General features: G+C 42.4%; 2 protein-coding genes across 3 annotated transcripts; both read right to left on the bottom strand.

The window, feature by feature from the left end:
- Positions 1-616: 616 nt before the first annotated feature.
- tor1 (torsin family 1) lies at positions 617-7548 on the bottom strand. Its single transcript, XM_036140392.1, has 5 exons — positions 7293-7548; positions 3505-3770; positions 3252-3427; positions 1066-1193; positions 617-972 (listed from the first exon to the last, which is right to left on the bottom strand). The coding sequence occupies exons 1-5, from the start codon at positions 7480-7482 to the stop codon at positions 728-730; spliced, it is 1005 nt and encodes a 334-aa protein (XP_035996285.1). The 5' UTR covers positions 7483-7548; the 3' UTR covers positions 617-727.
- Positions 7549-11645: 4097 nt separating this feature from the next.
- On the bottom strand, positions 11646-22795 carry LOC105932303 (torsin-1A). Of its 2 annotated transcripts, none has more exons than XM_036140391.1 (5): positions 22420-22795; positions 19569-19834; positions 19316-19491; positions 13953-14080; positions 11646-13859 (listed from the first exon to the last, which is right to left on the bottom strand). In XM_036140391.1, the coding sequence occupies exons 1-5, from the start codon at positions 22616-22618 to the stop codon at positions 13615-13617; spliced, it is 1014 nt and encodes a 337-aa protein (XP_035996284.1). In that variant the 5' UTR covers positions 22619-22795; the 3' UTR covers positions 11646-13614. The 2 variants fall into 2 exon arrangements, with proteins under 2 accessions (XP_035996284.1, XP_035996283.1); XM_036140390.1 differs by lacking the exon at positions 22420-22795 and adding an exon at positions 21986-22339.
- Between the last annotated feature and the right edge of the window lie 3539 nt (positions 22796-26334).

The raw sequence follows: 26334 nt of genomic DNA, 5'->3' as shown, positions 1-26334 counted from the left end.
ATTAGACGAAGTGGAAAAAGAGGAAGTAAAAAAACACACAAAGTAGAATTAGACGAAGTGAAAAAAGAGGAAGTAAAAAAAACACGTAGTAGAATTAGACAAAGTGGAAAAAGAGGAGACGGAAAAAAAGTGCAGGCGAAAATCCTTTGGGTAAAAAAACAGTTAGAAAAGTTAGAGGCAGAAATAAATAATTGTTTCAGAAACAGAAGGATGTTAAATAAAATAAAAAGAAATATTTATGGTGGAGTAAAAACATGCTTTAAAAATGTCATGGTGTAAATAAGTACGAAAAAGAACTAAAAACATTCTTTAAAAAATATTGGTGTGAATACATATGAAACAATGAAAATGGTTGCAGTGGAAATACAGAAAAAAACCCAACTTGCAATAAACACACAAACACAAAATAAAGACTCCAAGAAAACTGTATCAAAGAAAATAAGTGGGTTAAAGATAAGTCAGAGTAAAAGCAAGAAGAAAAGTAAAAATAAAAGAGGAAGATATAAATATATATATTTTAGATGAATAATTGATCAATTATTGAAGAAATATCTTCGTTTTATTATTTTTGTCACATTTAATGGCACATAAATTCATATTATTAGCTATTTTTTCAAACAATTTAATATTTTTAAGTCCTTCATTTATTTCTGTATGTATTTTGAATTGTGGCAGGATTGGTCCTCCATATAGAGTGGCTCATCCTTGGGTCCTTCAGATGCTTACGTTATGAGTAGAAGTCCAGTTTGCTCTCTATCGACTTGCAGCCTTTGACGGAGAACACCCTCTCGGATTTGGGGAAGTAGACCAAGTCTCTGGCAACGTTTTCCGCCACCTTGCGGTTCGGTTTCATGTTCCTGGCTTTCATCTCAGCAATGGCGCACTGCACCAAGTGTCTGTACTCCAGAGGCAGGAAGGGAACGAATGAATCCACCAGGCTCTTGTCGATCAAGCTCGAACGAAAGAAGCCGTCTGCAGGGGCAGAAGAGGAAAAGCACTTTTCAGACGGAAACGCTCGATGTAATACTTGATTTCGAAGGAACTGTTGACGTGCTCTCGGCTCACTGTTGTTGTTGTTGAAGACAGACAGGGAGAGGGCCTTCTCCAGGTCTTTGAGCTCAATCTCTTCTCGTTTTCGCCCTTCTTTCCAGAACTCCAGGGCCGTCTGGATGATGTCTTCTCCTCCTGCGTTGCTGTCAGAGGAAAACCAGAAACGGCACACTCAAATCTAACTCTCAGTGCATTGCAGAATACAAACTATTGATTTCAGCAGCTGCAATGTGAAACATAGTATGGAACTCATTGCAAAATATTACTATACCCTTAAACTTTGGCACATTCAGACTGCTTTACTCTTAATGCCCCTAATTAAAATCCAATGCAACCTCCAACCTCTGTCAGAGATGTCCAAAAAAAGCAACGGATGCTGAGCAGCTCGTTTGCCATTTCGCCGCCTACAAAGAAATTGCAAACAGAGCTAGAGCCAAAGACTCTTCGGAATCGTGGCTCCCAGCTTGAAGCCAACGATGAGCCCACTGACGCGTGGTGCAAAACACGGCGCTCACATCCACATCTAGCAGACAAAACAGGGGCCTATTACAAAGGCTCAAAGGATTTCAACCATCCTTTATTTGACATGAAAAAACCAAGGAGCACGTGAACATGACGCTAGTCACTGCTAATAAACAAGCTAGTCGAGAAGAAATGTCAGCGCCCAGCTACCGAACGGCGGAACAAGCTGAACAAGGAACAGCTTTGAATAATATTTTCCTCCTCGTCTTCCTTAAAGCTAAATATTCTGAGGGTCCTCATTCACCAGAGTGGCTAGGAGTAAATGCACATTCAAGTGAAGGGGTTACCATGGATTACACAGAGCATCGCTCACACCATCGAGTTACGAGCCACGTTCCAATCTGCGGAGTTCTGAGGGATGCTTTTCTTGGTCGATCTGAGGACATCCCAACAACTGAACAGGAAATGGTTTTCATCACGTCTGTGTCCAGCAACGGAGAATTTACCGTAAACTTGTCGGGTCTGACTGAACTGGGGGGCTGAAAAGACTTTTCCAAGACTGGCCACCCAAGTTGTTCCCTGTGTTCACAGACGGGGCGGTGTCAGCGTCGGTGCGTACAACGGCGTGGTGCCAAAGCTGGTTGAGGTTGGACGCATTCTGTGAGCTGCACATGCACTGCAAAACGGCTCAAAATCAGATGATCACAGCGTTCCCTATTGTGAGACATTTCACCACTGCTGCTGAGGTTTCATCTACTAAAAGGTGAGGGATCTCATTTGTCAAACTGCACAAGTTTCATAATGTCAGATGGTTTTCATGAGTCTGAAATTAGACACTACTCCCTTAACTAATATGATCATTTCTTAGCATTTGATCCTTCAACATAGCTTCAGGATGTGCAAGACCTCCAGGGTTTGCGAAACACAACAGTTGGCAACGTTTTAAAGAAACACAAGGCCACCTTGCATCTTTTCTAAGACAGGACGGATGTGCCTAAAGCAGTCCGGAAAATGTCTAAGACCGTCTTTTGGTTCAGATGGTAAAACGTAAGTAACCCCAGATGCTTTCTCCAACATCAGCAAGCAAACTCTCTCTTACATGACCTTTAAGACTCTTATCTAGACAAAATAAAAAAATTGAGCGCAAGTGTCGTCTGTCACATGCTCGCCTCTCAGCCCCGAGACACATCCAGCTGTCAAAGCCGATCAGAGACATTTGGCCCGAGGCCAGCTGTTGACCAGTGGATGGACAGCTAATCTAAGGCTCCACCAAGGACAGGGGAGGGGATTCTGCAGCGTTGTCATCATCTACCGTGCAAAAAGGCGAAGCAGAGGAAAGGAAAGCTAACACTGGACATCTCTGAAATGCTCAACCAAAATCAACCAAACCGAATCCAGCAATCTTCCAGGTTGAGAGTCAAAGCCAAAATATTACCGGCCACATGGCTCTGAGGAACCCTTTCAGCGCTCTGAATTCATGTGACCTTTGAACAGGGTATAGGGCCTGGTTAGTACTTGGATGGGGGGGCCTATCAGGAGTACCGGGTGCTGTTAGCTTTGCAATACCTACTCTGGTATTTATTTTCACTTTCATATCAGCCTTTCTGATGAAGCTAATTCCCTGCCGCTTTAGAACCAACTTTAGATTGGATTGTTTTTCCTTGACCAAAAATTGCGTGCAACTGTCTGCGATCCCCCCCTCCCCCATTGTGGGACAATAAAGTAATTTCTTATGTTACCTGAGGAAGATGAAGATTGACTTCCGATAAGAAACGCCATCCAGCTTGTCATAGTAGTCAAGGTACGGCTTGATGCTGTCAATCAAGCCCGGGTGCATCTTGTCCATCTCATCAAAGATGAACATGGAGCGCTCACAGTTGATCACTTTGCCTCTGACCCACTGCTGTAACTGAGACTGAGGACAGAAGTGACAATTGAGCCCCAGTCGGAACTGGACAGTAAAAGACCGTACCAGCAGGGGGTTTCTGTTACCTTGTAGGTGGCGATGTGCTCCGCATGCGGGAAGTGAAGCGTGGACGTTAACAAGTGGACAAAGCCGCTGTGCATTCCCTTGGTGTAAATGCTATCGGCGATTAGCTTGCTCACAAAGTTCTTCCCGGTGCCGGTCCATCCGTGCAGGGAGAGCACCAGGGGCTTCTTGGGGTTGTCGTTGCTCATGAACCCGGTCACGGCTTTTAAAATGATGCGGGACGCGATGTGCTGCCCGAAGAGCTTGCTGTCCAGGTCGGTCTTGAGCCCTAGAGAATTTACACATGAAGGGCGTCAGGGTTAGGGGCTGGAAAGCCAGCGAAAGAGTCGAGGTGTGCAGGAATCGTACGGATCTGCTCTCAGTTCTTGGAATGATCCCCATTTGAGAAAGCGCTTAGCGCTTCCATTGCCTGGTAAATTAATAAAAAACTAATGCAATGTACAACGTCCTACATTAAACTGGTGATTTTTAATGTCCCCCACTGTCTATGTAGGATACTCACACCATAACACAGCAACTTCACGACACAATGAGGAAGCATTACCAAATGTCCTTTTTAATTGCAACAACAAATGGGGTTCCAGAACCAACACTAAGTGCAGAGCGGAACGACTGGGTGGAGGTGGCCGCACCATGATGTGAGAAGCTGGTGGGTAAGAAGGGTGGCTATAGATACAGGTAGATCTAGGGAGGCTGCAAAACATCCGAGGCTGGAGTGGAATTCACCTTTCTTCCAGTAGGACAACAATCCTAAACATTACACTAGAGCTGCAATACCCTGTTTTGGAGCAGGGGGTCAGCCAACTTTAGGATGCATCCCTGCTCAATTACACCCTCATCAGAAGGCAGCAACATCCATGGTGTGTCAGAAAGCTTTTGCAAAGGCCTGATCACTGACCCTTCAGTTGATTCAGGTGTGTCGGAGCAGAGGTGCATCCAAAAGTTGCGGGACAGGGGCGCTAGAGAACTGGAGTTGCTGATATTTGCTTTAGTGTAAAGGAGGGATCACCAACCTTTTTTGAAACTGAGAGCTACTTCATTGGTACTGTGTCATTCGAAGAGCTACCTGTACTGACCTTTGAACTAAAGAGTCAGAGCGCACCTTAACTTCATGTCGGAGGCGGCGGGTTTCTGAATTGGGGTTGGGGTGGGTGGGAGGGGGGGGGGCAGGATGAAGCCAAGAGAGCATGAGAAAACGGCGCTAACCCTGGGAAAACGAGAAGGGTATAACTGCAGGCACAGCCAGCAGAAAACACGCCTCTGTGGTCACCCTACTGTAATCCATTATTGTGTTCTAGCCTTCGTTATTGCAGTTTTTCCAGTTTTCGTGTACCTCTGCAAGATTTTGCAATGTATGCTTTGTTTAATAAAAAATAATGGAAATAAAAATTAAACAAAATAATGGGGGATGACGTCACATCCGGTGATGACGCGCTGTAGGAAGTCCCACACAGTAGGAACGCCCCTGTGCGAGGTCCAACAGTGTGGGCATTTCCATCTACTAAAGCATAGTTACTTCAGCACAATTGTTTCATGTTAGCAGGGTAGGACATGAAACAATTGTGTTAAAGTAAATATGCCTAGTTGCAAACAATGCATAAAATCTTTAAGTGGAAAGATTCTCCCCATTGTTTTGATATTTTCTTTAATAATTTCAAATTGTATTACTCCTCGCTGAAACTTGTTAAATCTACATCTGCAAAACATTTATTTATTTAAAAAATAAATAAAATACACAAACATATCTAAATACTTTTTTTTTAATTTTACTTGCTTCAATCCCTTTTAAGTTCCTTATTGCTCTTGTCACTGTAATCTATGGTGACCATTTCAATAACACCAAAAAGGAGGACATTATACAGCATATCAATAAATCACTATGATGTACATAGGACTCTGGTATACTCTCATTTATAGTACAACTTTGGTTTAAATGTGATTTTGGTGCAGCTGAATAGGAAAAATGTAATGAAAAGTCAAAAAGTGTTGCTTCACAGTATTTGTTTTTATTCAGCACGTTGTTGCCCTATCACCACGGTATTAGTTTTACCTAGGGACCACATGTGCTGTATGCAGACAGATTTTAACCAGCACGCTCTGTCAGGAAAAAGCAACAGCGCGAGGACTCTTGTTGCACAGTGCGATAGACATGATTATCTTGTCCTGTCAGGATAAGGGGTTCTGTTAGAATCTATATCCCTGCAGTTCTTCATTGAAAAGGGGTAAATATCCCCTTTTCAATGAAGAACTGCAGGTCACAAAAGATTACAAACGAATCCATTGCGTGATCAAAACTGTGGGAGTGCACAGTTAAGTACAGAGAAAATCAAATATTTAAATAAATTTAAATGTATACACTGTATGACAGTGAGAGCTGCGTTCTTCGAAGGCATATGTGTGCAGGGTCCTTTGAAGGCAACATGGCAATTAGCCTTATTTCCGGTTGGTACAGACTGACCGAGCAGGCAGCGCCCCCTGCTGTCTGATCAACGGTACTACCCACAAGTCACAGATCATTTTTACCGTTGGGGCGTTTGTGTCAAAAGTCAAAATGAAGGCGTAACTTGTAAAGTTGAATATGTGACTCACAGGAGCAGATTCGTGCAGTTGTACTTGTTGATTTGTATTTGTGTTAAGGAATATATATAAAATATATAAAACATGTTTTTTTTTTAAGATTTTAATACACGTGTTTGAATTTGTTTTGCCCCATTTGTTTTAGATCAACTGTAGCAGAACTGAATGACAGACATTTATGATGTGCAACTCACAGAACACAATTTGTGTACTTGTACTCAAGAATTTGAAGAGGTGTAATTTTATTTTGTACGTGTGACAGATTTAAAAAAAAATCTACAATTACAAAACACCAAATTGACAATGCAAATAATTTAGCAACAATAGTTCTGGACCATTTGGAGCAAAACTGAGAATGGACGAGGTTTTTGATGTGCAACTCACAGAACACAATTTGTGTACTTGTACTTAAAATTTGAACAGGTGTAAAAAATATTTGTACTTGTATTTTTTTTATTTTATTCTACAAATACAAAACTTAGAATTTAACTCCTTCTACAACTTCAAATTCACGCTTACAATGCACAAATCATATTGGAACAAGAATACCTTCATATGTAGGTGTTTCGTTTGTGTCAACCTCATTTTATATATTTTGTTCAGATGAAAATATACATATATTGGCATTATTTAGGTACAGAAATCTGCTGTAGCCCCAAGGATTAAGTGGGTCAGAAGATGGATGGATGGATGAAATATAGGAATGGAAACGAAAGTATATGAATGGAAAATTAGAACTGGAAGTGCCAAAATGTAATAAATAATAAATTATTGTTTTCATTTTGTGTAATATTTTATCAGTCTTGGGGGTCTTTGACTATGGAACAGTGCAACTGTAACATTCCTGACATACAGCTGCTTCTGAAAGATTTTCTGTCTCTTACATTATTAAAAAGCTGCCGTTGGCATAAAAACAAAGAGCAGCACAAAGAAGATGTTCAGAATTGAGAGTGTTCCCATGTTTGTTAGAAAAGCGATGTGTGAGCTGAGAATATTGAAATAAATCATCTGATGACCCCAAAGCACTTTACACTGGTCAGTGTGCTGTGGGGTCATCAATGAATTCACTCATTCATTCACACATTCACACCCTGATGGTGGGGAGCTACATTGTAGCCACAGCTGCCCTGGAACAGACTGAAACAAGAGAAAACCTAAAACCAAAAGGACTGTCAGGGGCCCCTCGGCCACGGCACCTGTGGTGTCTGCTTACTTGTCCTGTTGAAGGAGATCCATTCAGGTCGGCAGCACTCGCGGAAGTAGTAGAAAATGTAATGGTATCTGGCCAGGAGAGCCGCTGCCATCCCCACCGCGATGGTGGTGCTGATGGGCTCCAGCGCCTCCGCCACGCCGGAGCACACAAGCAACCAGAGGAGCAGCACGTCCCTCTTCCTCGGCCGCATTTTGATCACTTGGCGAAGCTGGATTGAACCCGACAAGATCAAGTTATTATGGCGAAGTGTCTCAAAGGGGGAAGTGCCGTGGTTGTCAAGTGCGTGACGTCAGGGTCCAAAGGTGGCTCCTCTTCCTCTCCTTAAAGGTGTTCATGTGCTTGGTAGCCCAATTTCTCCAGCACTTTCAGTGTCCCGCCCCCTGGCCTGCAGTAAAGACACCCAGACATTACAGCTCCCACAAGGCCATCAGGGCTGTTAATCTCTCTCTTTCAAAAATAATTTAATCATGTAATCTAAAGTCTACTTGCTTAAAATGTCCAGACCCATGGTGCACAACCTGGATTCACTTTGTAAACAATTACAGGTCTTGATAAGCCAACATAAAATCTTTGCTGTGTATTTTACAATGCAGAAAATATAAATATGAATAAGAATATATGCAGCTTGAAGCTTGCCAACTATAGTTTTGAAACACTTTTTTTAAAACCCGAGAGCCAAAGATGGCACTCCCATACTTTCCAAACTAAGGCCGTACATGTTTTCCGATACCAATAATATTCCCTAACAGCTGATTAACATTCTTGTGAGCTATAGAGGAAGGTCTAGTGGCTTTCTTTCAGCCTGCTGACCCACAGTGTGCAGGAATAGGTGAGGGAAGGACGGCATGCTTTGCTCCACGCTCAATAATGTTTAAGAAAACTTGGTCAACTCCATGGCCCCCAGACATCTCCTCAAAAAGACCAAAGTGTGGGAACAGTGGGAGGATTTTTTTTTTTTTTTACATTGCACTTATTTCGTTGTGTTGCTGCAGGTATCAGAGCTGAGCTGCTTCCTCATTTGAGTTAAACCAGTGGTTCCCCCATCCCAACAAAGTAGGTCATTAATGGAGTTAGGAGCTTTAGGAGTTTAATAGTATTCATCATACTACTGACTGCAGGTACACATCAAACAGCAGAGAGTGCTGTTGTCACATTTAGAAGGCCTGTATTTTATGGACAATAAAATATCCTGGCAAGGCTTTTCAAGAGGACTCCAACCTTTGTGAATAATTTTAAAAAAAGGAATTTGAAAGGTTTTCTCTGGAGGCTAGAAAACCAAAAAGTCGAGGGGGTGGATGGAAAAATTATATTAATGATAAAAAGAGATGAGACTTTTAATTAAAAACAGTGCAATAAAGTCATACTCCTTCTCACAAAGAAATGAATTGATTAGAATGATATGGGGTGGGCTCAAACTCTGCCGTAGAGGTTGTGACCTGAACAGCTTGAGGTGCAGCAAACTCTCATCAAATTTTTTTTTAATAAATGTGTTTTTTCAAATCCTGAAGATAAAAATACAAGAAACCTTTACAGCGGTATCCCCTTTTTAACATTAAGAAACAGAGAGCTGGTAGAAAGCATGTCCTATAATATTTTATTATTAAATTATTTATAAACTAGGATATTATCATGTGTAAAATGTTCTAATTTTGTGTCTAGCATGTTGCAGGATCCTAACAACGCTTTCCTGACACACGCAATCTTGGTTGGTTGTGCAATGGAGAAACAAAAATAAAAGTGAGCCACATTTAAATGTTTCCCTTTAAACACCTCAATTGTAGCTTCAGCAGGATGTCCTCTGGGCGTGTCCCCCGGGGAAGACCCAGGCCTTGCAGGAGGGACTTTATATTCTGTCTAGCCTGGGAACACATTGGGACCCCAGAATGAGTCGGAGGATGTTGCTGTAGGAGAGGGCTGTCTGGGTTTCCCTCCTTGCTCCCATTAACCGATCATGGAACATGATGCATGGACAGATATTTGGCTTTTAGGTTAAACTCAGATCAAGGATCTTTGGTCAGTGAAATTGTTTTTTGATTATTGATTTTGTGGCTTTCTGTCTGTAGCTCAAACAGTGAAGTGATCAAACAGTAAAAACACATTTTTAGAGTTTCCAGTTGTGTGTTTTTTTTTCAGCTAAAAGGAAAAAGAAATTTAGTTTTGAGTCCATATTTTAATTCCAAGTGTAATATTTTCTATGCTTATCTAGACTTGGAAAACTATAAAAACACATTCAGGACTCGTCTCTACGGGTCTGGGTTTGACTCCTAGCAGGTTCTTTCTGCCCGGCCTCTTGTCTCTCATATTGTCATAAGTAATTCAGATCAGACAGAAAGCCATAGATACATCAAACTAGTGTTGCGGAGCAACATCGACTTGCAGATATTACATGTTAAAGATTTCTTACTGTTTCCTCATTTTATTTATTGGATTATTTTTGTAGGGACTGGTGGTGAGTGTCAACAGACAGCACTTTGCGTTTACAGCCCTAGTTAATTTGCAAGTCCCAATTTGGGCTTTTTGGTTAAAAATAGTTGTTTTTTACCCCCAAATCATTAATATATGATATATGACCACTTAAAATCCCACTTCTCTAACTGCTGTGTGGAAGCCTATTTAAAAATGTTTTTGAAGCTGTCTCATACACAGCTATCCCGTTACCTAAAGAAAGACTGCAGAGGTTGTAAGTAGTTGCTTTTTTTAAATAATTTTTGATATCCCAATAGAGCCACAAAAACTCAAAACATTTTGAGTTCAAATCACCCACCCCTACTTTATAGCGTCCTTTTCTTGCAGCACTTCAGTTGCAAGTGATTTTGGATCAGTCTCTATAAGCTCTATAAGCAAAATTTCCTTTTGGCAAAAACTGCTCCAGCTCCTTCACGTTGGATGGTTTACACCTGTGAACAGCGATCTTCAGGTCTAATCACAGATTCTCAATTGGAATGAGGTCTGGGCTTTGACTAGGCCATTCCAACATATTTAAATGTTTCCCCTTAAACATCTCAAGTGTAGCTTCGGCAGGATGCTTCAGGTCACCGTCCTGCTGAAAGGTGAACTCCTGTCCTGGTCTCAGATCACAGGCAGGCCAGGTTCTGTTCTAGAGCATCCTTGTATTTAGCACCATCCATCACTGGCTCAACTTGGACCAGTTTCCCAGTTCATTACTGCTGAAAAACGTCCCCACAGCATGATGCTGCCAAAAAAATGTTTCATGGTGTACTTGGGGTGATGGGATGTGTTGGGTTTGCACCACCAGTGTTTTTCTTGGTGGGCCAAAAGTTCCACTTTATTCTTATCTGACCAGAGCACTTTCCTCCATGCCCACGGACTTTCCCACATGCCTTCTTATTTTTAACAGTTTTTAGTTTTTTCCTCTTCTATAAAGCCTGGCTCTATGGAGCATACAGTTTATTGTGGTTCTATGGACAGATTCAGTCTCCGCTGTGGAGCACGGCAGCTCCTCCAGGGTTACCATTGGTCTCTGTGCCGCCTCGCTGATTAATGCCTTCCTGGTCTGGTCTGAGACTCTTGGCAGGTTTGTCGTGGTACCGTGTGCTTTCCATTCTAAGATCATGGATTTGATGGTTCTCCAGGGGAACATCAAAGATTTCAATATTTTATCATAACCCCACCCTGACTTGTACTTAACAACTTTGTCCCCTGACTTGTTTTAAGAGCTCCTTGGTCTTCATGGTGTGGTGCCTTTTGCTTGTGCTGCAGCCTCTGGAGCCTTTCAGAAAAGGAGTGATTATACTGATAGAGCCAATCGTATGAGAGTTCCCAGGGTTCCCAAAACAGAGTGCAGCAAAAGAGCAGCAGCCTGCTAACATGGAAGGTAGTAAGAGAAGCGGACCACAAATGGAACAGAATACATCATATACCTATCCTGTGAGAATAAAAATTCAGTGAGGTTTCACAGCAGCAACAGATCGTTTAGAAACAGCTTATTAGATTGTCACTGGCAAGCGGTTGTACCGATTTGAGACGCTAGTTGTCATTATTACTTATCGTTCCTTTAATGAACGTACCTCCTTCCCATGTAAGAAAAAACTTTTTTTAATGACAGGTTACTGTTTAATGCAGCCCGATCAAAAGAGCATTTCGTGTTCTCCTGTTGCATCTACTATCCAACAAGTTGCATCAGTTTCCAACTTTTTTTTAATTCAGCTTTTGCACCTGAAGTTGCACTTTGCACAGTCAAGCTATGCAACTGTTTGACCATTACACAACCTCTCCATGCCGATGCAAGCCACAAGCATCGCCGGCCAAGTCAGAACATTTTCCACCTGGTTTCACATAAAATCCATTAAACCGATGAAATTGGTTCCCTTCCTGTTGAGGAGTGAAACAGTGACCTTTAGAAATGCATTTTTATTATCAGTTGTGATTTGCTTTTCTGGTGTCTACAGCCAAAGAGCTTTCTGTGCAGAGCAGCAGTTTGCTTTCACACTCAGAGGTAACCACAAGCAGTTGTATAGAAAAGGTAAAAAAAATAAATTGCCCGTTTGAAACCACCAGAGTCCAGCAGCTGTACAAGGCAAACAGACCCATGTTGACATGCCAGGTTTACTGGATTGTAATATAATTAAACTATGAAAAATAACTTTTTCCACGGTTAATGTAACATTTTAGCTTTACAGATTACCAATAATAAAAAAATCTAAGCTTTTAGAAGGTGAAAATCTTTTTTTACAAGGCAAAAACTTGGATTTTATAAGTGTAAACACCTTTACACTAAAACATGGTGTGTCCACACCTTTTCAATGAATTTCAGCATTCAGACTTCTTGAGTTGACACAAGGGCTGCATAATACCAGGAAAATATTCAACTATGATACTTTTCTTGAAAATGCAACAATGAAATCAATTGTCACTACTCTGTGTTCTTTTTTTAACCATAACATCATGTCTCAACCATCCACCATGAGCTGCAGCAGCTCTGCTATTAAATCTACATCATTCAGGGCAGTCTGTCCATCCTATTGGTTACATATGCATTTTAGCGATACGCAGAACATGAATGTGCAACCTTAACATATAGCATCCTGCTACCTACAGGACAGATGTAATACTAGGGCTGCATGATGGTGAACAAACATGATAATGTATGTGTGTCACAATAAGGACATTCCTTGCTAAAAAATACGACTTAACATCTTTCTGCTTTGGGTTCACTGCAGACAAATCCCCTAAGTAATCAGCCAGCTGATTACTGGCTGATTACTTTGGCAATGAAAGAAAAACGTCATTATTTCCACCTTTACAAGAAGGCTCTAATGAAAAAGTTGTTTAAGGCCAAAGTCTGCAGCTTCGACAGAGTTGCAATGTCTTAGTGCTTCACAACCTGTTGTGGGAACCAGAGGGAGCCTGAATGAATGGTACCTAAATGTTAGGATCTACTGCAGTCCAAGCAGTTCTTCTCGATATGCATGTCACATATGTTGCTACAATGACAAATATGGGATTAACTGTGCAGCCCTGCATTAGAAGCAGAAAGGGTTTGACAACGATTTGCCGTGGTCTTGTTCTTTTCCATCACAGAAACCCGACATTTTAAGCAGGGATGTGCACACTTGGGAGAACCGCTTTTTATTACACACAAAGCTTCGGGTTAGGAAATATTAGGCCAATACAAATTTCTTTCTCTCCCAAACCTTCAGAACCGATGATGAGACGACGATCCTGAGTCAGAGACGGCGGACAGTCAATCGTGTTTTGACATTTCATTTTACTCACATGTAATCTTTGCAAGCATGTCATGAGATTTGACAGTACAGAATAAAAAAGGAAATTAAGAGTCTGAATTAAAATAAAGAATTTTTCAGCTATGTTCCCCTACCCTCAACACAAAAGTCTGGCGGATGTGTAAAATTAGTTCCGCTAAAAAAGAGAGACAGTGAGATAAAGATTTAAGGCAGTTACTTCCCGTAGGCCGTTCACACCGAGACCGCGGTGTAGAGCCACTCCACAAGGGAAGGGTTTCCCTGGCAGGAAGACATCATCCACTATTAAAAGTTTTTTCCCCCCAGAAAACAACCGTCTGAGGCTGCCAACATAAAAGCAGAGATTGGGCTCTTCAACCAGCGACAAAGGATCGTGTCCCGATCGTTTGAATATTTTATTGTGCTGGCGTTGATCTCTTCATTCAGTGTAAGTGAGAAGGCCTCCTGTTACGCTGGTGGCCACAAGGTCAGACAGGGAAACCTCCACAAAACTCTCTCCGGTCACAATTGCTTCCTGTCTTTAGTCATTTGGCTTCAAAGTTCTTTCTTTTCTTAAAGTGCATGTAGTGGCTCATCCTTGGGTCCTTCAGATGCTCACGTTATGAGAAGAAGTCCAGTTTGCTCTCTATCGACTTGCAGCCTTTGACGGAGAACACCCTCTCGGATTTGGGGAAGTAGACCAAGTCTCTGGCAACGTTGTCCGCCGTTTCGTGGTTCGGTTTCATGTTCCTGGCTTTCATCTCAGCCATGGCGCACTGGACCACGTGTCTGTACTCCAGAGGCAGGAAGGGAACGAAGAAATCCACCAGGCTCTTGTCGATCAAGCTCGTACGAAAGAAGCCGCCTGCAGGGGCAGAAGAGGAAAAGCACTTTTCAGACTAAAACACTCGAGGTAATACATGATTTCGAAGGAATCTTCGACATGCTCTCGGCTCACTGTTGTTGTTGTTGAAGACAGACAGGGAGAGGGCCGTCTCCAGGTCTTTGAGCTCAATCTCTTCTCGGTTTCTCCCTGCATTCCAGAAATCCAGGGCTGTCTGGATGATGCTGTCTCCTCCTGCGTTGCTGTCAGAGGAAAACCACAAACGGCGCACACAAATCAAACTCTCAGTGCATTGCAGAATACAAACTATTGGTTTCAGCAGCTGCAACGTGAAACATAGTATGGAACTCATTGCAAAATATTACTGCCCACTTAAACTTTGGCACATTCAGACTGCTTTACTCTTAATGCCCCTAATTAAAATGCAATGCAACCTCCAAGCTCTTTCGGAGATGTCCAAAAAAAGCAACGGACACTGAGCAGCTCGTTTGATGTTTCGCCGCCTACAAAGAAACGGCAAACAGAGCTAGAGCCAAAGACTCTTTGGAATCGTAGCTCCCGGCTTGAAGCCAACGATGAGCCCACTGACACGTGATGCAAAACACGGCGCTCACATCCACATCTAGCAGACAAAATATGGGCCTATTACAAGGGATTTCAACCATCCTTTATTTGACAGAACTGCAAAGAGCATATGAACATGACGCTAGTCACTGCTAATAAACAAGCTAGCCCAGAAGAAATGTCAGCACCCAGCTACCGAACGGCAGGACAAGGTGAATGAGGAACAGCTCTGAAAAATATTTTCCTCCTCGTCTTCCTTAAAGGTAAATATTCTTAGGGTCCTCCTTCACCGTGGCGGCTAGGAGTAAATGCACATTCAAGTGAAGGGGTTACCATGGATAACGCAGAGCATCGCTCACACCATCGAGTTACGAGCCACGTTCCAATCTGCGGAGTTCTGAGGGCTGCTTTTCTTGGTCGATCTGATGACATCCCAACAACTGAACAGGAAATGGTTTTCATCACGTCCGTGTCCAGCATTGGAGAATTTACCATAAACTATTCGGGTCTGACTGAACTGGGGGCCTGAAAAGACTTTTCCAAGACTCGCCTACCAAGTTGGTCCCTGTGTTCACAGACGGGGCGGTGTCAGCGTCGGTGCGTACAACGGCGTGGTGCCAAACTGGCCACATGTTGCGTTTGGACGCATTCTGTGCACTGCACACGCGCTGCAAAACAGCTCAAAATCAGCTGATCGCAGCGTTCCCTATTATGAGACATTTCACCACTGTTGCTGAGGTTTCATCTACTAAAAAGGTGAGGGATCTCATTTGTCAAACTGCACAAGTTTCATAATGTCAGATGGTTTTCATGAGACTGAAATTAGACACGACTCTCTTAACTCATGATCATTTCTTAGCATTTGATCCTTCAACATAGCTTCAGGAAGTGCAAGACCTCCAGGGTTTGCGAAACACAACAGTAGGCAGCGTTCTAAAGAAACACAAAGCCACCTTGCATCTTCTCAAAGACTGGACGGATGTGCCTAAAACAGTCTGGAAAATGTCTGGGACTGTCTTTTGGTTCATGTAGTAAAACGTAAGTAACGCCAGGTGCCTTCTATCTCAACATAATAAAAAACGAGTGCAGGTGTCGTCTTTCACATGCTCGCCTCTCAGCCCCCAGGCACATTCACCTGTCAAAGCCGACCAGAGACATTTGGCCCGAGGCCAGCTGTTGGCCAGTGGATGGATAGCTAATCGGAGGCTCCACCAAGGACAAGGGGGGATTCTGCAGCGTCGTCATCATCTACCGTGCAGAAAGGCGAAGTGATAACCTTAGCGTAGCCTTTAAAACTATCCTAGATTCAATTGGTTTTGCTCAAAATGTGCATAAAGCGATGCACTCTTGGCTCAATACTTTAGACCTTGTGCTGACATATGGCATTGATTGTGAAGAATTAACAGTATTTCCTCACAACCCTGTCCTATCTGATCATTTTTTAATAACATTTGAGTTTATTCTAACTGAGTTATTCACCCCCAAAAGAGGGTTCCATTATAGTAGATCTTTCTTGGACAATGCTGCATCAAACTTTAAAGAGTCTGTCCCCCTCTTAATATCGTCAGTATTGCAGAAATACCCTGCAGATAGCAGCAATGTTGTTTCTTCCCATTCACAAATAGATGTCTTTGTTAACGGTGTGACTTCGTCATTGCGTTCTGCATTGGATAATGTAGCTCCCTTGAAAAAGAAGGTGATTATTCACAGGAAGCTGGCTCCCTGGTTTAATTCAGAGCTGCGTTCCTTGAAGCACAAGAAAATGGCGCTCTACACACCAAGAGGAACCCTACCTAATCTGGAGGGACAGTTTACTGTTGTATAACAAGACCCTTCGCAGAGTTAGAGCAGCATATTTTTTCATCATTAATTGAGAACAAAAATAATCCTAGATTTCTCTTCAGTACAGTTGCCAAATTTACACAGAGTCATAGCTCCACTGATCCATCCATTCCCTTAGCTCTTAGCAGTAATGATTTTATGGGATTCTTCATAAATAAAATTGATTCCACTAAAATAAAATAATTGGCATCCTCCCAAACATGATTATCTTGTCCTCAGTAAGTGAGGCAGCGTTGGAGGAATCTTTAGAACCTGTGCAGTGTCTGAACTGTTTAGACGCAGTAGAGTTTTCTGAGCTATCTAAAATTTTAGCTTCATCTAAACCTTCTACCTGTATGTTAGACCCGATCCCAACCAAGTTGTTTAAAGGGATATTCCGTCTGATCAGTGGCCCTATTTTGGACATGATTAATCTATCCTTAGTAAATAAATATGTACCACAGGCTTTTAAAGTAGCTGTTATTAAACCTTTACTTAAGAAACCAACTCTTGATCAAGATGAGTTAGTAAATTACAGACCTATATCTAATCTTCTTTTCTTATCTAAAATTCTTGAGAAAGTAGTTGCTAATCAATTTTGTGAACATTTACAAAGTAATGACCTACTTGAGGAGTTTCAGTCAGGCTCCAGAGCTCATCATAGCACTGAAACAGCTCTGGTGAAGGTCACTAATGATATTCTCAGGGCTTCAGATAATGGACTTGTGTCTGTACTTGTCCTGTTAGATCTCAGTGCTGCATTTGATCCAGTTGATCACAATATTCTCCTACAAAGACTTGAACATACTGTAGGGATTAAGGGGAAAGCATTAGGCTGGTTTTAATATTATCTGTCGGACAGATTCCAATTTGTTCATGTTAATAATAAATCTTCCTCAAACTCTAGGATCACCTGTGGAGTACCACAGGGTTCAGTCCTTGGACCAATTCTCTTTACTATATATATGCTTCCGATAGGCAAAATTATCAGACAGCATGGGATTAATTTCCACTGTCATGCTGATGACACTCAGCTATATTTATCCATAAATCCTGATGAATCCAATCAGTCACTTCGACTGCAGTCATGTCTTGATGACATCAAAAGCTGGATGACTTTAAACTTCCTGCACTTAAATTCTGACAAGTTATAATCTTTGGACCAAAGTTCCCCAAAAAATAAACTTCTTAATCAATCACTTAATCTGGATGGCATTAACTTGGCCTCTGGTAATAAAGTAAAAAATCTTGGTGTTATTTTCGACCAAGACATGTCATTTAGATCCCATATTAAACAGGTTTCCAGAGTTTCCTTTTTTCACCTCAGGAATATCGCCAAAATTAGAAACATTCTGTCCAGGGGTGATGCTGAAAAACTAGTCCAGGCATTTGTTACCTCAAGGCTGGACGATTGTAATTCTTTTCTATCAGGAAGTCCACAAAATGCAGTTCAAAGTCTTCAGCTGATCCAAAATGCTGCAGCAAGAGTTCTGATGAAAATCAACAAGAGGGATAATATTTCTCCAATTTTAGCTTCCCTTCATTGGCTTCCTGTTAAATCAAGAATAGAATTTAAAATTCTCCTTCTAACGTATAAAGCCCTTAATAATCAAGCTCCATCATATATCAGAGCTCTGTTTACCCCGTACGTTCCTAACAGAGCCCTTCACTCTCAGACTGCAGGTCTGCTGGTGGTTCCTAGAGTCTCTAAAAGTAGAATGGGAGGCAGATCCTTTAGCCATCAGGCTCCTCTCATGTGGAACCAACTCCCAGTTTTGCTCCGTGAGGCAGACACCCTGTCTACTTTTAAGACTAATCTTAAAAGTTTCCTTTTTGACAAAGCTTATAGTTAGAGTGGGTTAGGTTACCCTGATCTACCTCTATAGTTATGCTGCTATAGGCTTAGGCTGCTGGAGGACATCAGGGCCTATTTTTCTCACTCTATTGATTTCTACTGTTCTCCAGTCTATTGTTCTCTAGTTTTGCATTGCATTGCATTGAAATGACTGTTGTCATTTCAGCTTTTAACTTTTTGCTCTCTCTCCCTTTTTCTTCATAGTAGGCACACCTGGTCTGACGTTTTATTAACTGTGACATCATCCAGGGAAGACAGATCACCCGCCATTACCATCTAATGTAGAACAGATTACTAGATCAATGTGTGCTTCTGTGCTTTTTTTGTCTCTCTTGTTGTGTCTCTGCTCTGTCTTCTGTAACCCCAGTCGGTCGAGGCAGATGGCCGTTCATACTGAGCCTGGTTCTGCTGGAGGTTTTTCCTTCCCGCTAATGGGGAGTTTTTCTTCCCACTGTCGCTTCATGCTTGCTCAGTATGAGGGATTGCAGCAAAGCCATGGACAATGCAGACGACTCTCCCTGTGGCTCTACGGTTCTCCAGGAGTGAATGCTGCTTGTCGGGACTTTGATGCAATCAACTGGTTCTCTTATACAGGACATTTTTGACCAATCTGGATAATATGATTAAATTTGACTTTGTAAAGTGCCTCGAGAGGACATGTTTCATGAATTGGCGCTATATAAATAAAACTAAATTGAATTTAGAACCAACTTTAGATTAGATTGTTTTGTTTTTTCATGACTAAAAATTGCGTGTAACTGTCTGCGCCCCCCCCCCCCCCCCCTCCCCTTTTATTATGGGACAATAAAAGAATTTCTTATAGGGCTGGACGATAATTCAATAACAATATATATCGATCGATGGACGTATATCGATGATAGAAAAAAAGAATTACAGTCATTACACCCACCCAACCAATCACACACACAGACCCAGGAAGCTCCGCCCCCTTCATAGAGGACAGGAAGCATTCAAGAGTTCAGAGAGCACACATTCTTCTTTTCTTTTTTAAAAACTTGTAGTTTTGGTAAAAAAGTTGCTTGAATAAAGGGTTGTGTTTGAATTCAGTGTTTGTGTGTATCTAAAAATAGGTCGCCAAGAAACAGTGTAAAATGGACAGGGCTGCACTTAAAATATGTTTTGAATGTGTTGATAATTATCGATATCGATGGATATGATTTATATTTTATCTATATGCTTTTTTTCTATATCGTCCAGCCCTAATTTCTTATGTTACCTGAGAAAGATGAAGATTGACTTCCGATAAGAAACGCCATCCAGCTTGTCATAGTAGTCCAGGTACGGCTTGATGCTGTCAATCAAGCCCGGGTGCATCTTGTCCATCTCATCAAAGATGAACATGGAGCGCTCACAGTTAGACACGTTGCCTCTGACCCACTGCTGTAACTGAGACTGAGAACAAAAGCGACAATTGAGCCCCAGTCGGAACTGGACAGTAAAAGACTGAACCTGTGGGGGGTTTCTGTTACCTTGTAGGTGGCGATATGCTCCGCATGCGGGAAGTGAAGCGTGGACGTGAACACGTGGACGAAGCCGCTGTGCATTCCCTCTGCATAAATGCTATCGGCGATGAGCTTGCTCACAAAGTTCTTCCCGGTGCCGGTCCATCCGTGCAGGGAGAGCACCAGGGGCTTCTTGGGGTTGTCGTTGCTCATAAACCCGGTCACGGCTTTTAAAATGATGCGGGACGCGATGTGCTGCCCGAAGAGCTTGCTGTCCAGGTCGGTCTTGAGCCCTAGAGAATTTACACATGAAGGGCACCAGGGTTAGGGGCTGGAAAGCCAGTGAAAGAGTCGAGGTGTGCAGGAATCCTACGGATCTCCTCTCAATTCTTGGAATGATCCCCATTTGAGAAAAAGCTTAGCGCTTCCATTGCCTGGTGAATTAATAAAAACTAATGCATTGTACAACTTCCTACATTAAACCTGTGATTTTTAATGTCTCCCACTGTCTATGTAGGATACTCACACCATAACACAGCAACTTCACGACAAAATGAGGAAGCATTACCAAATGTCGGTTTTAACTGCAACAACAAATGGGGTTCCAGAACCAACACTGAGTGCAGAGCAGAACAACTGGGTGGAGGTGGCCGCACCATGATGTGGGGATGCTCTCCTTCAACGGAGATGGAGAAGCTGGTGGGTAAGATGGGTGGCTATAGATACAGGTAGATCTAGGGAGGCTGCAAAACATCTGAGGCTGGAGTGGAATTCACCTTTCTTCCAGTAGGACAACAATCCTAAACATTACACTAGAGCTACAATACCCTGGTTTTGGAGCAGGGGTCAGCCAACTTTAGGATGCATCCCTGCTCCATTACACCTCCATCAGAAGGCAGCAACATCCATGGCATGTCAGAAAGCTTTTGCAAAGGCCTGGTCACTGACCCTTCAGTTGATTCAGGTGTGTCGGAGCAGAGGTACGTCCAAAAGTTGTGGGACAGGGGCGCTAGAGAACAGGAGTGGCTGATCTTTGCTTTAGTGCAGGGGTCTGCAACCTGTGGCTCTTTGGACCTTCCACAGTGGCAACAAATTATATTTTTATTATGGTATTTAAATACCGTTATAAACATAATAAATGCAGGTTTTTCTTGGAATAATTGCTTTTCATTTTCACAACAGAATGATGCTAAAAGTGCCAGTAATATTTAATTTTAAATCCATATTTTTTTTATTATGTTGGAAACTACGATTTTTTTACATCACTATCCACAAATATCAACATCCCGTCTATCCTCTTTTTTTGTAAACCTCAAAATAGACGTAAAAGGGGATTTCTTTAACAACAACAACATATTTCCTACAGTAGATCTTTATCAAAAATTATAACTTGTCTTTTTTCAAAAGGCCAGGCAACATTTACGGCTCTGAACGAGTTTAATTCAAGTGAACTGTTTGTAAAAAATGGCTCTTTAGACTGTAAAGGTTGCAGACCCCCTGGTTTAGTGTAAGGCAGGATCACCAAACCTTTTCAACCTGAGAGCAACTTCATTGGTACTGTGTCATACAAAGGGCTACCTCTACCGACATTAAAGAGCCAGAGCTCACCTTAACTTCATGCAATATAAACATGTTTTTAATGCTTATAATTCTATGTAAAAACAAGTGTGATTAAAAAGGAAGATCAACTAAATAAAATATAACTTTTAATGCAGCTCACTGGAGGGTTGTGCTACTTTTTGAACAGGCTTGAGGGCACCACCTACGGTCCTTGGGGGCTACCTGGTGCCAACGGGCACCATGTTGGTGACCCCTGGTGTAAAGTATGGCCTAGTCCAAGTCCAGACCTAAATCTACATATAAGCAAGTGAATCCCTGTCAAACAGATTGCGGTGTATGGCTGGAAAAGGGACAGAATGTGAAAAAGGTTAAACGAGTATGTCAACTTTTTACGTAGCAGTTGATGTTGCGTCATGTCTGACTTTGACAGCGCTTTCAGCCACCTGTAGGAGGAGATCCTCTAAAATGTGTGTGCTGCTCTGTTCTCTACACACTTATTCACGTTTGCGTCCTAACAACGAGGCCCTTTGGGGAAACCTCTGATCTTAAAACGAGAAGGCAGACATGAGCATCTATAAACCTCCAAGTCACAGCCTTGTGCCACTGGCGTCTAACTACTTGGCTTTATTCGTCGCTCTGGTCCAAGGTCGTGCTTTCCATCCCGTAGATGATCGTTAAAGACGATCAGGTGACAAATTGTGCGCCAGGTATAACGCCGAGGACGTGAGAACTGAGCTCCCCCCGCGAATGAACGCATCCAGCGATCATCGGTTCCGGTTGCCATTGAAAAAGAAGCGCGCAAGGCTAATTGCGCATCGCCGGACCTCCCGCGTCCTGCTGCAAACCCCCCTCTTCCTTCCGTCCGTCCGTCCGTCCTCACCCACCTGTTGCGTTGTAGGCTATCCACTTCGGATCGCAAGTTTCCTGGAAGTATCTGTAGATCGTCCGCCCCAGCGTGGCGCCGAAACCGACTAGCACGGTTGTTGTGATGGGATCGAAGGCGTTCACCAGGCCGCTGGCTGCCAGTGAGACGTGCACCCACAGACAAATGTGCGCCACCTTCATTGTCGGCGGCGGCGGGTTTCTGACATGGATGAGGATGAGGCCGAGAGAGCACGACAAAACGCCGCTAGCCCTGCGAAAACTAGCTCGGCTTGCGGTGTGCAGCTTCCGCATGCGTCGCGGACACGTGACGCGGAGCTGCGTTCAGGACACCCGCGGCGTCGCGGAACGGTTTCCACCGGACGCCGAGTGTTAAGCCTAAAGCGAAAATGACTCCCAGCCAGGGGGGAGGGGGCCCTCTGCGGTGTCTGCTTACTTGTCCTGTTGAAGGAGATCCATTCGGGTCGGCAGCACTCGTGGAAGTAGTTGAAAATGTTCTGGTATCTGGCCAGGATCCCGGTGAGAGCCGCTGCCATGCCCACCGCGATGGTGGTGCTGATGGGCTCCAGCGCCTCCGCCACGCCGGAGCAGACAAGCAACCAGAGGAGCAGCGCGTCCCGCTTCCTCGGCCGCATTTTGATCACTTGTCGAAGCTGGATTGAACCCGACAGGATCAAGTTGTTGTTGCGAAGCGTCTCGAAGGGCGAAGTGCCGTGGTTGTCAAGTGCGTGACGTCAGGGTCCAAAGGTGGCTCCTCTTCCTCTCCTTAAAGGGGTTCATGTGCTTGGTAGCCCAGTTTCTACTGCGCGTTCAGTGCCCCGCCCCCCTGGCCTGCAGTAAAGACAACCAGACATTACAGCTCCCACAAGGCCACCAGGGCTCATAATTTCTCTCTCTCTCTCTCTTTCTGACAAGAAAATAATTTAATCATGTAATCTTTGGCAACGATCTGAAGACTACATGCTTGAAATGTCCAGACCCACGGTGCACAACCTGGATTCACTTTGTAAACAATTATAGGTCTTTATTTGCAAAAGATCCTTGCTGTGTATTTTACAATGCAGAAACTAAAAAAATATGAATACCCTTAATAAGCTTAGCTATCGAGCCTGCGGTGATATGCAGCTTGGAGAGCCAACTATAGTTTTGAAACACTTTTTTTAAACCCGTGAGCAAAAGATGGCGCTCCCATACTTTCCAAACTAAGGCCGTACATGTTTACCGATACCAATAATATACCCTAATGGCTGATTAACATTCTTGTGAACTATAGGGGAAGGTCCAGTGCATGGGTCTGCAACCTATGGCCCTGGAGCCGCAAGTGGCTCTTTGGACCTTCCACAGTGGCTCTTAACAACTTTGGCTACAAATTATATTTTTATTATGGTATTTAAATGTAATAATGATAATAAATGCAGGTTTTAGAAGTTTTTTTCTTGGAATAATTGCTTTTAATGTCCACAACATAATGATGTTAAAAGTGCCAGTAATATTTAATTTTAAATCAAATTTTTTTCATTATGTGGAAATTATATTTTTATACATCATTATCCACAAATATCAACATCGCATCCATCCTTTTTTAAAATCTTAAAATAGACATAAATAGGGATTCTTTAACAATGACAACATATTTCCTACAGTAGATCTTTATCAAAAATTATAAGTTGTCTTTTTTCAAAAGGCCAGGAAACATTTGCAGCTCTGAACAAGTTTAATTCAAGTAGACTGTAGGCAAAAAATGGCTCTTTAGACTGTAAAGGTTGCAGGCCCCCTGGTCTAGTGGGTTTCTTTCAGCCTGCTGACCCACAGAGTGCAGGAATGGGTGAGGGAAGGACGGCATGCTTTGCTCCACGCTCCATAACGTTTAAGGCAAGGCAAGGCAAATTTATTTGTATAGCACATTTCAGTACAAAGACAACGCAAAGTGCTTTACATGATTAAAATATATGAAAATAAAACAGAATAAAAACAAGTTGGGCTGAAGTGTAGAAACAAAATAAAACATGGGAGAATAGAAACTAAAAGCAAATATTAAAAACAGTTGGACTACAAAGTTGAACTAATGATGTTTCAGTAAAACAGTTTAACTAGAACATTCAAAGGCAATCCTAAACAAATGTGTTTGTAAACTTAGGCTTTCAGCACTTTTACAGTTTTCTGGAAGTTTGTTCCAGACAAGTGGAGCATAGGAACTAAATGCTGCTTCTCTGTGTTTGGTTCTGGTTCTAGGTATGCGGAGGGTTGATGCACTGATAACAGGTCTGTGATGTATTTAGGTGCTGAGTCATTCAGGGATTTATAGACTAACAGAAGTATTATAAAGTCTATTCTCTGAGATACAGGGAGCCAGTGTAAGGACTTTAGAACTGGGGTGATGTGTTCTACTTTCTTAGTATTAGTGAGGACGCGGGCAGCAGCGTTCTGGATCAGCTGCAGCTGTCTGATCCACTTTTTAGGCAGACCTGTGAAAACACCGTTGCAGTAATCAATTCGACTAAAAATAAACACATGGATTAGTTTTTCTAGATCCTGCTGAGACATTAGTCCTTTAATCCTAGAAATGTTCTTCAGGTGATAGAAAGCCGACCTTGTAATTGTCTTTAGATGCTTTTGAAGGTTCAGGTCTGAGTCCATCACTACTCCCAGATTTCTGGTCTGATCAATGGTTTCTAGCTGATGTGACTGAAGCTGTGTGCTAACTTTTGATCTCTCCTCTATTGGTCCAAATATTATTACTTCAGTTTTGTTTTTATTCAATTGAAGAAAAGTTTGGCACATCCAGGCATTGATTTCTTCTAGGCATTTACTCAGTGCCTGAACTGGTTTATAGTCACCTGGTGACATGGTGATGTAGAGCTGTGTGTAGTCTGCATAGTTATGGTAGCTGATGTTGTTATTTTTTATGATCTGAGCTAGAGGGAGCGTGTAGATATTGATTAGGAGGGGACCCAGAATGGACCCTTGGGGAACCCCACATGTGATTTTTGTCGTTACCTACTGACACAAAGTCCCTGTCCTTTAAGTAGGATTTAAACCAGTGCAGAGCTGTACCAGAAAGGCCGACCCAGTTTTCCAGGCGTTCTAACAGAATGGAGTGATCGGCAGTATCAAATGCTGCACTGAGGTCCAATAGTACCAGCACGGTGGTTCTTCCATAGTGTACATTTATATGGATGTCATTAAATACCTTGACATGGGCGGCCTCAGTGCTGTGGTGAGCACAGAAACCTGACTGGAAAACATCAAAGCGGCTGGTCATTGTTACGAAGGTGAAAACTTGGTCAACTCCATGGCCCCTAGACATCTCCTCAAGAAGACCAAAGTGTGGGAACAGTGGGAGGAATTTTTTTTTTTTTACATTGCACTTATTTCGTTGTGTTGCTGCAGGTATCAGAGCTGAGCTGCTTCCTCATTTGAGTTAAACCAGTGGTTCCCCCATCCCAACAAAGTGGGTCATTAATGGAGTTAGGAGCCTTAGGAGTTTGTTAATAGTATTCATCATACTACTGACTGCAGGTACACACCAAACAGCAGAGAGTGCTGTTGTCACATTTTAGAAGGCCTGTATTTTATGGACAATTAAATACCCTGGCAAGGCTTTTCAAGAGGACTCCAGCCTTTGTGAATAATTTTTAAGAAAGGAATTTGAAAGGTTTTCTCTGGAGGCTAGAAAACCAAAAGGTTGAGTGGGTGGATGGAAAAATTATATTAATGATAAAAAGATATGAGACTTTTAATTAAAAAGACTGCAATAGAGTCATACTCCTTCTCACGAAGAAATTAAATGATTAGAACAATATGGGGTGGGCCCAAACTCGTAGAGTTTGTGACCTGAACAGCTTGAGGCGCAGAAGTTGAGCTGCAGCAACAAAGGCTGAGACACGCTCAGAGAATAAATTTGGCACAAATGTTTGGCAAACTCTCATAATTTTCTTTTTTTTTTTTCATAAATATGTGGGTTTTTTTTATCCTCAAGATAAAAATACAACAAACTTTACAGCGGTATCCCTTTTTAACATTAAGAAACAGAGAGCTGGTAGAAAGCATGTCCTATAATATTTTATTATTAAATTACATATAAACTAGGATATTATCATGTGTAAAATGTTATAATTTTGGGTCTAGCATGTTGCAGGATCCTAACACTTTCCTGACCCACGTAATCTTGGTTGGTTGTGCAATGGAGAAACAAAAGTAAAAGTGAGCCAGAGTACAGTTTTAGACCCACTGGTTGTCGGGACACAAACCTGAAGCTAAGCATTTTTTATCCTCTGTATTGAAGAGTATTCATCTCAGGTCAGCTTTTACATCTCTTTACAGGGGCTTTGCATGTATGTGTCTACTTGTG

This window comes from Fundulus heteroclitus, chromosome 8, assembly GCF_011125445.2.
Source record: "Fundulus heteroclitus isolate FHET01 chromosome 8, MU-UCD_Fhet_4.1, whole genome shotgun sequence".
In the NCBI taxonomy this organism is placed as follows: Eukaryota; Metazoa; Chordata; class Actinopteri; order Cyprinodontiformes; family Fundulidae; genus Fundulus; species Fundulus heteroclitus.
Note: the sequence above shows the minus strand (reverse complement) of the source record. Positions and strands in the feature narration are given on the sequence as shown.

Bases quoted from the DNA above. Each gene is read 5' to 3' on its own strand.
- tor1 (XM_036140392.1), bottom strand. From the start codon at position 7,482: ATGCGGCCGAGGAAGAGGGACGTGCTGCTCCTCTGGTTGCTTGTGTGC. The intron at 3,771-7,292 runs GTAAGCAGACAC...TAAATTCTCTAG, and splicing joins GATCTCCTTCAACAGGACAA to GGCTCAAGACCGACCTGGAC. The intron at 1,194-3,251 runs GTAACATAAGAA...TTCCTCTGACAG, and splicing joins TCAATCTTCATCTTCCTCAG to CAACGCAGGAGGAGAAGACA.
- LOC105932303 (XM_036140390.1), bottom strand. From the start codon at position 22,277: ATGCGGAAGCTGCACACCGCAAGCCGAGCTAGTTTTCGCAGGGCTAGC. The intron at 19,835-21,985 runs GTGGGTGAGGAC...TAAATTCTCTAG, and splicing joins GATAGCCTACAACGCAACAG to GGCTCAAGACCGACCTGGAC. The intron at 13,860-13,952 runs GTGAGCCGAGAG...CTGCCCCTGCAG, and splicing joins TGTCTTCAACAACAACAACA to GCGGCTTCTTTCGTACGAGC.